The 15,539-nt window shown below is 37.9% G+C and overlaps 1 protein-coding gene across 10 annotated transcripts in view; it reads left to right on the top strand.

Moving 5' to 3' along the window:
• Positions 1-15,539, top strand: part of LDB2 (LIM domain binding 2) — a 220,401-nt gene that overhangs the window by 66,029 nt on the left and 138,833 nt on the right. For all 10 annotated transcript variants that reach the window (XM_027891234.1, XM_027891232.1, XM_027891230.1 and 7 more), the window contains one exon: positions 10,153-10,255. In XM_027891234.1, coding sequence (XP_027747035.1) covers positions 10,153-10,255 — 103 coding nt within the window. The remainder of the gene's footprint in view (positions 1-10,152; positions 10,256-15,539) is intronic.

Genomic DNA, 15,539 nt, shown 5'->3' with positions numbered 1-15,539 from the left:
TCTGTCTGCCACTTGGAGCTTTTTATATGAAACAGCAGGAACCTGGCAGCCTGGAGATCTTTGAGCATTGCGAGCAAAAAACTTGAACATCATTTATAGGTTTTCCTGCCAAGACTGTAAAAATCTAGACAAAGTAGATACAGTTGTTTCACCCAGCTATTCACTTATTTTTGTCCTTCGCTATGTAAGCTCTCAAAACCTCAACCAGTTTTCTTCTTGACTTTTAAATTCTTAGTAGGTACATAGAATAGGATTTATCTTACCTACCTTTATCCCCGTAAAAGTTACATGTCTAGACTGAACCATTCTCTAGGCTCCCTCTACAGACAGTGAAGAGACAGATATCTCCAGGAGGCTTTTTATCTCATATGAATTTAGACAACTGTCTTGGGGTGAAATGAATCCCAGCCCTGTTGTCACCCTCCAACTTTGATTCAGCAAATGTAACAAGCTCCATTTCCATGCTGGGATTTGGAGCCTTGCACAGAATATTCCAACATCTGATTTCCACTTAATTTAATGGAAAATGAATGCATAAGTCTTTTAATTAGCTTTGAAATTCCCTGCCTTAATGTTTGATTAAGTCTGAATGCACATGTGTTTGTATATTAAAAATTACAAGCAATAAATGTAGCTGTATTATTTTCAAAAACCCGAGCATCTGACAACTGCAGCTGATTAGTGGACGATACTAACTATGATGTAGTGTTGAAAACTGGAAAAAGTAACTAGAGACTAAAATATGGACTTAATAAGAATACCTCAGCAATACCTTTTTTCTTGTCTCTCTCTTAAGTAGAGTTTAGATTCTGAAACACATTTTACACAAATAATTGTGGATACAGTGACATTGCCAGTTGACAAAAATAGCGGTGATTACTAGTCCTAATAAGTACAGAAGGCATAGAGTAATTAACTTGAAGTGTAATTTTGCTATACTAAAAAAGTAATCCTTTAAAATGATCACAAGAGTGGGGCTCTTGAGATGAGTTGAATAAAAAATATTAAAGAAATTTTAAGGGACATAATTTGCAGGTGACTCTCTCTTTTATGAAATTATTTTTAAATTCCCAGAGTTTGTTTTTTTTTTTTTTTTGCTTAAAGAGTATGCACTGGTTTTGTAGCAAAGATATAGGGGGTTTTTTATTAGCAACACATAACAAGAACTCATACTTGTGCTTTACCATTGTTTTTTGCCACAATTTCTCTGTGAGGTGCTGCAGTGTTTGCTTCTCTGCACCGTGAGGAATTACATACTGTGGTTATAATTTCTTTGGGTGATACCTGAACACCCAGAACTACAATATTATTATAAAACACCTAAATGCAGCAATATATAATTTAAACAATATATAATTTAAAGTGTAAATATGCTTGAAAATTGTAAAAAAAAAAAAGAAAAAAAGGAAGTGATTTCTTAAATACTTCTCTCTTAATTATTGTTATTGTCTCCTTTTTGTGACATTCATGACATGATTACCTGTCCTCTAAAGGAGATGGGACATATGATATACTTGATCTTTTCCACTTTGTGTACCTTCGCAAGAAATGGCAGCTCTTTGGTTAGACAGAGCTGTCCATAATTTTGACATTCCCTTACCTGGTTTGCAAAGCATAATAGGAAGTCATAATCTTTAGTTAGTTAGACTTGCAGACTAACATATCTATAGTTGAATCCCAGTTCAGCAAAACATTCATTTAAGCATATCCTTAATTTTAAAAGCCTCTTGCTGAGTCTTAGCAAGAGTTTTCTCAAAGTCCTGTAAGGTAAAGTTGTGTAGAATGGTCTGTATTGGAAGGACCCTTAAAGATCATCTAGTTCCAACCCCCCTGTAATGGGCAGGGTCACCTTCCACAGGTTGCTCAAAGACCCATCCAGCCTGGTCTTGAACACTCCCAAGGATGGGGTATCTACAGTTTCTCTGGGACACCTATTCCAGCATCTCACCACTCTTATAGTAAAGAATTTCTTCCTAATAGCTAATTAAACCTGCCCTCTTTCAGTTTAGAGGCATTACCCCTTGTCCTATCACTATTTACTGTCCTTGTAAATAATCCCTCTAAGGCTTTATTTGTGTATATAGAGATATATATCTCTTCACATGTGTCTTTTCAACCATATAATCTTTTTTTATGATAAAATCAACTCTTCATTGCATTACTTAGCCCTATCACCATTTGATGCTTCTCCAAGAAGCTGGAATATAGGTAGAAGTGTGGTTTGTCTTATCTGTATTTACCTTTCCTACCTGGATCACTAGGCTTGCACAAGAATAAGGCACAAGAGATAAAAGAAGTATGTTTTTCAGCACAGCTGAAGAGCTGTTTCTTACCTCTCAAAGTACAGTCTGTTAGATCATAGTTTAGATTATAGTTGTTCAGAAGCAGGGACCTCTGAAGGTCCCAGCTTTGTGCTTGTCTCTAATACACGTGGTGCTTTCATGAGACTTCAGTGATCAAAGAAATGGTGAGGGTCCAGTGTGAAATGGAGGTGTCAAGGACCATCTTCATTTCGTCATGTCCCAATGTAGTATTTAAATGCTGTCAGTAATAATTTTACTTTCACTGTAATAACTGATAAAGGGATTTATGTTCACTAAATTTGTTTTTTTTAGAGCCTTGGGAGTTGGTGCAGTTGGGTACATAGATCTAGAGAGGCTAATTTACTAATATTGCTGGGAATATGACTTTTTTTCTGTGCCCTAGTGACACATAATGTTTGATGCTCTGTATTCACTCATGGCAATACTAGTTATTGCCTTTTCATTCGGATAGATGGCATAGTAGCTTCCATTTACTCGTATAGATGGAAGTAAACAAGGTAAAAAAGAAACCAGGTCAAAATGTCAGAATAAAATAAGAACATTTGTATGGCTGACAGTAGTACAGTAGATAATAGACACACTTAATATTCCATGTCTATGAAACATTCTCAAAGGCAGAGGCTGTGGGGTATTCTGTGGCAGAATAGAGAAGTGTAACTGTGGTTCATTTTTGATAAACACAAAACTCAGGTCTGTGATTTGTCTGCAATGATCATGGATTGTGAATACTACTAAGAAAATCTATTACTGTTCCCAGCCACCTAGAGGCATCCTCATGCCTAATGAAAAGAGGGCTCAAATTTAAAACAATTTTGAATATGGATTTAGTATGCACTGTATATATAGCAAGTCCTAACCATGGGTGCTATGGGTGTCTATTTCTGTTAAAAATTGCATGTGATTTAATTATTAATGGCCAGTCTTTTTGTTCACACAGCCAAAATATAGGTCTTACCCATAGAGACCAAGTGAAATCTTATCCCATGTATTTAAAAAGGACAAAAGAGCATCTTCTGCTGGTCATTTACAATATTGCTGTGAAATGTTAAGGATGATGCCATGGTGGTGATAAGGAATTGGCAGTAGAGTGTGTCTTGAGCCCAGCTTCATGGCTCTTTTCTCCCCTTTCTTTCTCCTCTCCATTCTTGTGCACAAGTTCCAGGAGTGGAATAATGAATTCAAATTAAAGAAGCAGGTAAAATGGCACATTTCATAAGTTAACTCTTTCAGCTCTGTACTGCTTGCAATGCAGTATTAAACTCTGCAGTCCCCTGTCTGCTGTAGGTGAATGGTGAAACAGGCGCAGAGTGGATATTGAAGAATTCTTTTCTCTTTTGTCCACAAGCTGCAGGAAAATTTAAAGCCTGACAAATAACTGGTTTAAGACCAGGCATTGTTCTTTGATTCTGTTATTAGACTGAACAAGATATCTCTCTGTCTTATCCTTTGCTGACAACTTAAGTTATAAATCTCTGTAATTTTAAGGTCTACAATTTTAAAAGGTTATCCAAATTGTTATACATATAGCATCTGTGTAGATGGAAAAATTGGATGGCTTAGGTGTAGTGGAATAACTGTACTTTTATAGCTGTTTGTAGACCAGTCAAGCTATTTGCCAGCCTAGTGAGTAGTTGCCACAACTACCCTAACAAAAGTTCTCTAATTTGGGTATATGTTAATGGTCAAATAACAAGGAAGAGGTCAACCATAGATCTGAACAGAAGAAAAACATTTGTTGTTCTTATTTCAGTGTCAGCATGTTTCAGTTAATCTGAACTCCTGGTAGAATTTCCTGGTGTGGACTTGTTATTTGAGAATGTACGTGACATTATCTCGAAACAGTATATCTGCAAAGCTGTTGTATGGCCAGTGTCATTACAGTATAATGGTTTTCCTGTAGTGATGCTGATTCCTACATGCCTGGGTTGAGAGTTCATCAAGAAATGGCATAAATCACATAAATCAATCTGCATATTTTCCAAAACCTCTCTCTTTTTATTTTTTTTTCTGTCCCATTTTTATCTAAAATTGAATAATTATTATTTGATTTTCACAGTTCCCCATTCAGAAAATGGGCTGTTACCCCCCCACCACCATTTTGTTACCTTAGAGTGTAATGGTTTATAGGCAATAAAAATAGGATCCTTGATATATTAAGAATTTCAAGTGAATGTGTAAGAGTAACTCCCTTTTATGAACTATTCCCTGAAATTCCATTAGATTCTTAAAGTTACTGCAGATTTACATGAGAAACAGAAACGTTACCCCCATTTTGCACCCCAGTCAGTCTCTCTGAGGAGGTATTACTGTGGGGATCTGTTGCATGACTATAATCTGCCTTTTCAATAAAGCAGAAACTTGGTGTTGTTCCTTTACTGTACAAATGAAGATAAGTTCCTAAGTGGAATGCAAACAATAATTTAATTAATTATTAAGTGAGCTGAAGAAACTGATATGTTTTGGGCGTTGAGCAGAGTTTTGGCAAGAAGTTGCAAGTATATAATGGAACAGAAAACTACCTATGACCAAAGCCAAGTCTTAAAATCTTTCAGCCAGTTTTACTACACATTGTTTGAGAGATGGAATCCAGCCACACTAGTGAGTGAAATAAAAGCAAGCAACACTGTTAAAACTGTGAGTATGTGTGAAATAACAAATGGAAGGACTAGAGTAGGCCATTCCTGGCAGTGGGAGGGGAGATGGAGGTTCTTTAAAATACCACTAGCTTCAAGATTAGAGTATATTTAATTCTATGTAAAGCATGCCTTATGTTTGAGATAAAATAAATCAGATAGAATAACAAATTGCAAAAGCAATGGAGTGGTCCTTACAAACCAGCCCTGAGCAAAAGATACTGGGAATATAAGATAGGTGTGTATCTTCTTGTACCTGGGTAACAGACACTTGACTATGTGGGTTTCTCATCCATGTACATATGAGCATTCCACTCTTTCACTCTGTTCATACTGTTTCCAAGAAAATCAATCTAAGACTCATAATATCTGTATTCCATATAGAATTTATATAAATAGCAAAAAAACCCTATGCCAGATTATAAAATCATTGTGCTTTGCAGGACCAGATCAGCAGATCAGTACTCAAATGTCCCAATGTATAAAGTTAAGGTATATAGATCCTTATTAATTTGTTACTTCTGTGAAATTTGTATCAGAATGCTAAATATGTTAGGTAGAATCAAGATGGATCTAATTTAAAACTAATGAGGAAAATTATTGATTTCTTGTATTTGGACTGTGTGCTCCGAGTATAAACTTTAATGTCAGATTTTTTTATATACTTATCTTGTGATAAAAAACTATGGCTACAGAGTTTTTACAGGTGTATTTAATGGCAAAATCTTATCTTGAGTTCCATTTTAAAAGCTCAAGTGTAGTTTAATTTGCTGGGAACGGGAGGAGGGGAGGAATACCATTCTTTCCTTGGGGAGACAGCAGTTTCCTCACACAGCATTAACTTGAAAGAATATGAGACACGTGTATGTTGCCAACAGGAGTGTGGATGTATAGAGTTCTGAAAACAGTATCTGTCAATAGGGAAGAGTTGCAGGTGCCAGAAGAAAAATGTAAGCTCCCAAGGGCACTATCTCGTTTTATTTTTGCCTTGTCCAATGCCAAGGTTGATATTTAAAATTCAGATTTTTCCCTGAAAAGTGATTATACAAAAAGAAAAAAAAAAAAAAAAAGTCTTGTTTCAGAACAGATGTGTTTCCTGTGTGTATTCAGAATCACATTTATTTGTTCCCATACCTTTATTTTAATACACTATTTACACTTGTTACACATGTGCAGCCAAAAGCAATGAGAGGGAGAAACCAAAAATCAGCTTCTGATGGGGGGTGAGCCGTGGAGTTGCTGTAAAGGGCAGCTCTGCCAAAGGCTCATTGGCAGCAGGATCTCTGTATCCACTCTTCTTGGGAACACAGCAGCCATGCTCTGTAGCTCCTTCCCCTCTGCAAAACACTAGCCTAAAAATCTGTAACAGGGGATTAATACATGTAACCCATGATGGCAGCAAACTGAGCCAATTACTACTTTTTCCATCCTTGCCACCAAGGACAAGTGTTCCCTCTTCTTTACAGCAATCTTTTCATATGGTTAAAGCCTGTCATCACATTGCCTGTGAGCTTCTTCTGTCTTATACAAAATAGAGGTAGGTCCTCCTGCCTTGCTTCTTGTGAATCTTTTGGGGTTGGTTTATTTGTTTGCATTTGTCCTTAAACTCATTGATTCCTGTGGATCTCAGCAAAATTCTTTTAGAGTGGGTAGCTCAGTCCTGGCCACGGTACTCCAGAAGTGGACAGACTATTCCACTTGAAGTCTTTCCAGAGATGTGTTTGCTGGAGTGGAAGTCTATTGTATCTAAGACATTTCCCTTGTTTGCAGAACATTTGCTTTATGAGCTGGACCATTTTCTATAGTACCACTTAGTCAGTTATTCCCCATTTTTTATTTGTGCTTTTGTCACTTAATTTTATTGAATTTCATCTTCATTTCAAATAATTTCTCCAATCTCCAAAATTCCCAATCATTTTGAATTCCAGTTTTGTCCTGCAAGGCATCTTCATCCTCTCAAGTGTGGTTTCATGTACGTTTTACATAAACTGCATTCCGCCTTTCAAGTCATTAAACAAAAATAAAGGAATTTGGAGAAAATGCCATAGTCTCAGTTGGTCTCATATTCCAGTTGCAAGATCTATTTTGGTTCAGCAATCACCATCACAGACAAGAAGAAAAGCCTCATTTAGCTTGCAGACTCTTAATCATGTAAGTGTGTAAGGTGTAAAGAAGAACCCAGCTTGACACTCAGATCACACAGTGAACGCATGGGACTGTTAGATGGAGGGAGAAAAAGAACATCATTGTGCTTAAAACTGATTACATTTGCCAAAGAAATCAGAGTCAGGAAAAAATATTGAAACCCTAGGATTCCATTCACTTGGAGACCCTATTCAGAGTTGAGCAATGCTTCAAATTACAAATAATATCAGGGGTGGAAGGGATCAGAGGGAACAATGACAGTTGTGGCAGAAGACATTTTGCTGCTTGGGTAGCCTGGCCACAGCAGCATGGCACCTTTACTTCTAACCCAACTTGCTGGCTGTCTCTGCCCTCTTCTTTCCTGTGACCCATTCCATATGTATATTTTAATACAAAATATTTTTAAAGTTTTAATATTTTTTGTTATGTTTTGGCCATTATTTCAATGTTTGAGCATGTGAGTGCAGTATGTGAAAGGGAGGTTGCCATGGTAATTTCTCATTATTGTTGAATAGAAAAATAATTACTCTGGCAAAATCCCCCGTAACCTGTCAAAGCATAAGTTAAAGATGCCTGAGGGCAGCCTTGCCTTCACCATCCCCCTTTTTTTTTTTTTTTTAAAAAAAAGGGGGGGGTGATTTTTTTTTTTTTTTTTAATAACTGGGTCCTTTTTCAGCTTGGCTGGGGACGCCTCATTTGATTTTGTTCACATTTGACTATGAGAGTAGTTGGGCCCACCTGTGACAAGGGTGGAGCAGAGAATTAATCAGCAGAGCGTATCCAAGCTTGACAGGATTTATATATGCTTTTAGGGTTTGGTTTTCTTTCTGGGGGTGGTGTATTGCATTTTATGTTTTTCCTTCTTCCTGACATAAAATATGCAAAAGCTTAAGATAAAGACCTTGGACAGTATTCAAACTGTGACAGAGTCTGGATATTTCATCTATCCAGGGAGGGAATCCACAGTAATTCCATGTCCACATTTCTCTTGCTTTCAAGACTTCTTGGAAGCCAGAATGAGCCCAAGTATGTGTGGGTTTGAGGTGAGGCCCTGCACTTTCCTTGCTTTTCCCTTTCTTTCCCATGTGCATTTACATCCTGGCTATGTGATGCTCCTGTTTTTGTTCCAACGTCACTGGATGCTGCATGGGTAGCTCCTCTGATACTCAGTTACTCAGTTACCAAGAACTGCAAATGTGGTATGTGACATTGCTTAAATCCTTCCCTCCCACCTTCCTTCCTTATGACAAGTATGTCCAAAAGACTGCAGTTCAACAGTTCTGCAGCCTCCCTTTTGCCACTGCTTGTTGGACAATACACTTTTGTATGGGCTTATAATGTAACCCACCAGGCTGTGCTGAGTGAAGGAACCATGTGCAGAGGTGTGTTGAACATCTGTGTATATATTTCATGCTTACCATGGCTACTCAACTCCTCAACACAGCAGTGTTTTCACGTGGTAACACTCATCAGGTTTAGACCAGGAAAGAGCAGTAACTCTGTGACAAGAGATGTCTCAGATGTGGGGACAACTTTGATAACTCTCTGTGTGACTGAACTGCAGGGCCATATGGTCCTGTCACTGCCAGGTGGGATGGGCCTTGGCAAGGAGGGTGTGTTACAGGCTCTGACGCAGCCCAGACATCTCTCTGGAGTCTCTGGTACAACCCAGATTGCTAAAATCTCTCCTTGCTATTTCTCCATTGTATGCTTGACGAAAATAAAAGTGAAGTTATGAGGCAGGAAAGATACCTTGCTCAGCATTTTGCAGTGAAATCCAACGGTAACAACATCAGGAAATACAGCAGCAGAACTAAAACTGCCAGATAGTTATTTCTCGGCATGTGTATATATAATGACTATGATAGATGCATATTTTCTCTTAAACTGGCGTTTTATCTCAGGGTTTTTTTTCCTGTGAAGGGAACAAATACTTTCTGGCTTAGTTCTGTAATGCTCGGCCATTAAGAGGTGCTCAGTGCTCACTATGCTGAGTGAACCTGGCCTTGCACACTGGAGAGGCAGCTGTCATGAGTGGGACAGAGTGGCTCTGAGTGCAACTCAGCATCTTCACAAGTGTATTTCCTGCTTTGTTGCTGTTCCTGTGCGCTGCAAGTGATTTAAGTCTTAGGGGCCTCAAAGGACCAGAAGAGACTATACGAAAAATTTCTAACCCAGCTATTAAGTATATCCATGGCTTTTGAATTAAACCCTTGGTGTGTTTTGTGTTTTCTGACTTCTATGAAAAAGCTTGCAGGCTGGGCCACTTGGTCAGGTGTTAGACATTAAGTTTGGGTGGCTGTCGTTGATCATTCAGGTCTGAAAATGCCTGGTTCAATTGTCAAAGCCAAGAGACCACCTGTAGTGGTGTACTGGTATATGCTTTACATTGTACACTATACTAATAATTGCCGTGTTCCAGCTATGTGTATTACTTTAAGTATACACTGGCCATCTTAACATATTGTTTTCACTTCATGTATCACACTTAAAAGTAAAGTTGTCTCACAACAATTACATTTAAGTAACTAACTGGTATTTAACCTGCAATAGCATCATATTTATATTAAATGGATTGTAGTGGAATGGCCATTATATGTAGTTTCTAAATAACTTTATTGTCAACTCACACTGATGATCGGGTTATGTAGCATTATAGAATTAAGTCCTGAGGTTTTTTTCATTACTAGGACCAAGCATTTCAGACACATAGCCCAGAAAAGGAAGTTGCTTTATTTGCTACTGATTTATAAAACTATATTTAACATTTGAACAAAAAATTCACGGAAATGAAAGTTTTTACATATTTAGTGTGCTAGATAAAATGAAAAACAGTCTGTTGTATAATAAACCAAGCATTTTATTTTTTTCTTAAGTTAGAAATGGAACTTTATCTAGGAAAATTAGTTTGAAATATCATATAGACATCTGCACCCCAAAACCATTGGTAAAGAAGACAAACTAGGTGTGATCGTGTTGAATATATTTTAGTACATATGAACATATATTTATTTTACCTCGTGTTAAGTGAATGATCTGTTGCTTCCTAGGATAGTGACAACCTCTGGTGGGATGCCTTTGCAACTGAATTTTTTGAAGATGATGCAACTTTAACCCTTTCATTTTGTTTGGAAGATGGACCAAAGCGATACAGTAAGAATTGTATATTTTTTGATTTAATGTTAAGTCTGAGTTTCTAAACACAGTTTGTCTGTACAAGACAGATGCAATCCTGGCAATGACAAAGTCACTTATTTGCATTCAGTGACTATTAGGTTCCATTAAAGAATTGCACGAGTTGGGAATACATTCTTTTTGTGGAGTTCTGTGAATTTTATTACATGAAAACAAGTCATTTACTAGTGGAGTGAAGCAAATAATAAAATATAATCTTTGGATTTTATTTTTAATAAATATGCTTTGTGGCTGTGCTTGCTCTCTTTGTTAATTTGGTTTCTGCAAACATTCAAGTGTTGAGTCTTGTGGGCAAAATTGTTCACAGAAAGGGAACTTCATAGCAAATTCAAGTGTTGTTGCTGGAAGGGCTTGCAAATTTAAACAGGGATCAGAAAAACAAATCAAAAGCTATATCCTTGCCAGTGTAGATAAGTATTATTCCATCAGCTGCTTGCATCTATCTAAGCTGCTTGCCCACATTAAGGACCTGCCTTGGATATTGTCTGAACAGCAGTGGAAGTCTAGAACACTCTCAATCAAGCACTAAATGAAAGCTTGAATAGAAGTGAAGCAGTGAATAAATCTGATGGCATTGATATCCATTGCCTGCACACGCTGAGCAGCAAAAGGGATAAAATTCATCGAACAAATTGTTTGAAGGGAATAATTCACTCAGCTTTAGCACTAAGCAACAGAGAGAGAAGTAAACATTGAAAAACTACCTTGCCAGTTGTTTCACTCCATTCAGAGTGACCCATGCTTTATGGTGACAGCTTGTGGTCTCTGCTTAATGCTCTGAATCTTGTGAGATTCTTCTTTTTCATGAGAGTGACTGATTGTCAGCATATCACTCACATGCTTCTAATTCCTTTTATCAATTATCTCAGGTATTTATTTGACAAGTGTTACCTTCTCCTGGAAAAAAAATAACAGCCACTTTGAAAGCACGTTCTGGGATTAGTGTTGACAGAATTACAGTTTCTTGCCTTTCAAAGCAAGTGATAACTCTGTAAAGGTCCTCAAATTACAGCCTATAGCAACATTGGTAACAGCTGATCTGTCCTGATTAGGTTGAGTCAACTTGTCAGATATCAGATTTGCTAGTTGTGTTATCAGTCCAGAAGGCACAGATATATCAGCAAAAAAGCAATTAATGTCCAGTTAGATCAGAGAGAGTTGTGATTCTGGAAAACAGTGCTGCATATGAAAGAATTTGTCAAAGTGTAAAATATTTCTCTTGTCACAAATGCTTGATAATGGTTGTACTGTCTGTAACTGGGACGGTTTGGTACAGAGTAGTACTGTATTCTTGCCACTGTTGCTGATAAGCATGATTGAAAGACCAAATTACTGTAGGCATGTTTTTAAAAGAACTAGTACACAGGATTTTCCCTCTGGTTTTTATTTCTGGCCTCTGCACAAATTGTTGTTGCTTTTGGTGTTGTTATTCTCAGCATCTGAAATCGAGGGTCCTCATTTGGGGCTCTTTGCTGTTCTTTCCTATTTCCTTTCCTTCATTAGTAAATATTTATGTAACTCTGAACTACAGTATTAGTGATTCTTTGTGACATGAGCAGTATGACTGTTCAGTGATACTCTAAAGAGCATGCTTGTGCTGTTCCAGTCTGGGACTTCCATTGCCCTCTGAGGAGGCTTGAGAGCGGCCTTGGGGTGCCGTGCTGGCCAGGTCCCTGCCTGGGGACACATTCAGCATTGCCAGGGGAGGGTGCAGAGAGGAGTTTGCATGTTAAGAGTAGCTTTCTCTTCCTAGGAGAGAAGTCCTTGTCCAAAACCATGTTCAGGAGTTGAGAACAAAGCAATTTGCTCCCCTTTGAGTACATACAGCACAAAATCACTTCACCTGTAGGAGGTACTCAGTGAGCACAGAGACCTGATTCAGGTCTCTGTTTTGTCTGCCCAAGCCACGCTGATGCTACATTATGCTTTTATGGATGCTCTTGGCATCTTCCAAAGACCATAATGTCACCTTTATTCCAAGTCACCTGTGAAATTGTTGGCCAAGGGCTGTGGCTTCTGTTAGGTGAGCCAGAGTATTCCGAATGGTTGCAGCAGCAAGCATGGAGCTTTGACAGAGATGAAACAAAAGTGCCTGGTCTTCATCCCTGCTGTCCCCAGCAAGACAACTGCCTCCTTGTCCAATGTGCATGCTCTTTAGTATGTAGTGGGCATGGAAAATATTGGAGCTTACAGAGGGGGAAGAGAAGAGATAAATTGTTTGTTCTTAGTCTTGCAGGCACAGACAGTAATGGAGGGGACCAAGATAAGGCCCAAGAAAAGAGAAACAGGCATCCTTTGAGAATTTATTTATAAAGTTGAAAGTGATGAAAGATGCCAACCTCTTGCCTTTTCTTCCAGAATTCAAAATTGCCCACCTTTTTCTTGCTTCAGCCTCTGAGAGATTTGCTTACATCTCTGACATTAGTTGTGGCCACCACCTCATTTTCTTTCCTTTGGGCAAAGGTTTCCCTCTTTTGGGAACTAAAGCATAATTGGAGCAAACAAATTCCATAAAAAATCTTAAGTGTGTGTGGATGTGTGGAGAGGACAAATAGTTTATCTCTGTCAATGGCCATGGTTTTCCTCTGGGTTATGGCAATTGCCAGTTCTCTTCCTTCCTTCTTCTCAGGGGCTATCCAGATCTTGCCTTAAGCCACCAGAGACGTGGAGGAACACAGTGTTTTATCCCAAGTCCTTTCTTCAAAGCCACCCAAGAAAATTGTGGGAGGCTGCTGGTAGCTTGCATAGTCTCTTCTGCTTTTCTCTGACCTTGACTGCAGTTCCCAAGCCCCTTTAGGGGCTTCTTTCCCATGCTTGCTTTAAACTTTACTTTTCTATGAGTTTCCTATCATAGCCTGTTTCCCAGCTGGCTTTATCTGCCCTCTTCTCTTACCTGAATAGTCCAATCCCACAGCCAATGCAAATGTTCAGGGCACATGAATCAGGCCTGTAAATCATTGCTCATGTAAGTGTTAGAAGAAGTAAAAAAATATATTACTATTACTTGTCTCCAATTTTTTTTAACTTTTAATATACAGTTCTGTCCAAGGAACCGTAAGGGTTGTAAACTCACTTTTTTTCGTCTCAGAAAACTATGTTGCTTATTTAATTTCATGGCCCAAAACTGAAGCTTTATGAAAAACATCAAATATTTTTGGGTCTGCCATTGATATTACCATGTTTTACAGCACTCCTCTCTATACTGAGAAAAGCAGTTTTCTTCCTTTTGCCAATTTCACTGTTTCTCGTCACCTGTCAGCTCTGAGATTCTTTAATTTGTATGGAAAAACAGATATGGGTCAAAATGTGGATTTTAAGTCACTGGGTTATATTTACTTTGCTTTGCATAACACAGCACTACATACTGGTACTTGAACTAGCTTTAAATATACCTGTATATCTGAATGGCACAGCATGTAAAGATACTTATTATACTCTGGAAAGAGCAGAGGTTTGTTAGTTCAATGATCCCCCAGTGCTAATTAATTTGATTGCCAAGTTTGTTAGATGCAGACCAGTTATCTTTGCAGAGTATTATTCTGCCTTGGATAGATGTTCAGTTGAAAGACCAGTTTAACTTTTTCAGGCAGAGATTCTGTGTCAGACCTGAAATAGCTCCTGTGCCCATCTTTGCAGCTCTTTTTGTCTTTCTTCAGCATTTAATTTCTGTAGATGCAAGAACTTTACCTTCCTCAATTCTTTATCCTTGGCACAGCATTCCAAAAAGAATATACTGTATTCTTTCAAACAGCTACTGAGAATGTATGTTTTTCTCCTACTTGCTTATACCCCTCAGCTATTCTTTTGGTCTGCTATTATCTATGAACCCTACTCACATTACTAAATTCTATGTTGAAATTTTAATGAGAAATGCTACAGAAAATTAAGATGTATTTCAGTGTAACAAAGGTGTAAATTATATGTTTCTCTAGTCTGGCTTTTTGGCTACCGTGAGATGGAGAGAAACCTCACACATTCCAATGCCTAAGGGCAGGAAAAGATTCCCAAAACCAAAGAGATGTTACCTGTTTTAAACTGCGTTGAATTATAGTCAACAGAAATTAAGAAATAAAGCCATGAAGTCCATTCTACAGTGAGAGGAAAAAGAAATTTGCTCCAGTATATTATACCCTGAATAGTTTGATCAAGAAGTAAATAGGATTTCAACAAAATTAAAAAAAGAAAATAGGCCTAATGGAGCAGACTTTTTGCTTCCTTGTTATGGTTAAAGCATTCATTTCCTGTTAAGAAGCTTCTATCCCTGTAAAAGAGTAAATACTAGACTCTGATCCATTGTTGCCCAGGTTCTTTGTTTCTTAGAGACAAAATATTTCCTGAACAGATAAGAGAAACAAGTTTGATTGACAGCTCTTAGCAGAGTCTCATCAGCTGCTGTGCTGACAGCCTGGTGATGCGCACTGTGCTGATGTGGTAGGGACTGACAGGTGATTGACAGCCCAAGACTGTGGAGACAGGAAAGATGAAGCATGCTCAGTAAGAATAATGTGCAGTGTTTATGCAGCACTGCAGAGAATAGGAGCTAAAAAGTTAACTCTTTCAGAGCAGAGTGCCACTGTAACGCAGAACGGATGCAGTTGCCACTGTACAGAAAATTAGGGCTTGTCTGCACTTCTCTGTTCAATAAATGCTTTCTGTCCATGGAGGAGCTATATACTGTGAGGCAGCAAAAGCATGAGCTATCACATTTGTAGCTGTAAAAAAATTTCATGTGTGGTAGGTATGATGGAGTCCTCAAAATGGATTTATTTAAGCCTATAGATGTAGAATGTATTGAGAGTTTCAGGCACTTTTTATAGGCTTCCATCACCCAATTTTATTTGGCATTGTATAATGTTACATAGTAGAAATTTCAGAAGGAATGATTTGAGCTCTTTTGCTCTCCCTTTCCCTAGGAAAATTTAGTGATTCCAGTTTTATTGTTGCTCTGAATGTGTAGCTGATAATTGAATATGTATTTTGTGTTATAATTTCTACTGCAGTTTGTGTTTGGAATGTACAATATAACTATATCATGCTTTGCATTTTATGCCCTTTTCTCTGCTTGGTTTATGAACCCTGCTTGATTTTTCTTTTTTTTTTTAGATAGAGAGAGAGAGAGAAAGAAATAGTTTTCTGGGCAGTAGTTTCAGACCATGGGGAACTTTGGGCCAAGTGGTAAATTCATCAGCTTTAAAGTGCTTATTTAAGTTATTCTGTGTGCCTTTAGAATATATTACAGAGG

This window comes from Empidonax traillii, unplaced genomic scaffold (assembly GCF_003031625.1).
Source record: "Empidonax traillii isolate 1590-97213 ecotype Southwest subspecies unplaced genomic scaffold, ASM303162v1 scaffold312:size2399984, whole genome shotgun sequence".
NCBI classification, from domain to species: Eukaryota; Metazoa; Chordata; class Aves; order Passeriformes; family Tyrannidae; genus Empidonax; species Empidonax traillii.
This window is presented reverse-complemented; position numbering and strand designations above follow the sequence as displayed.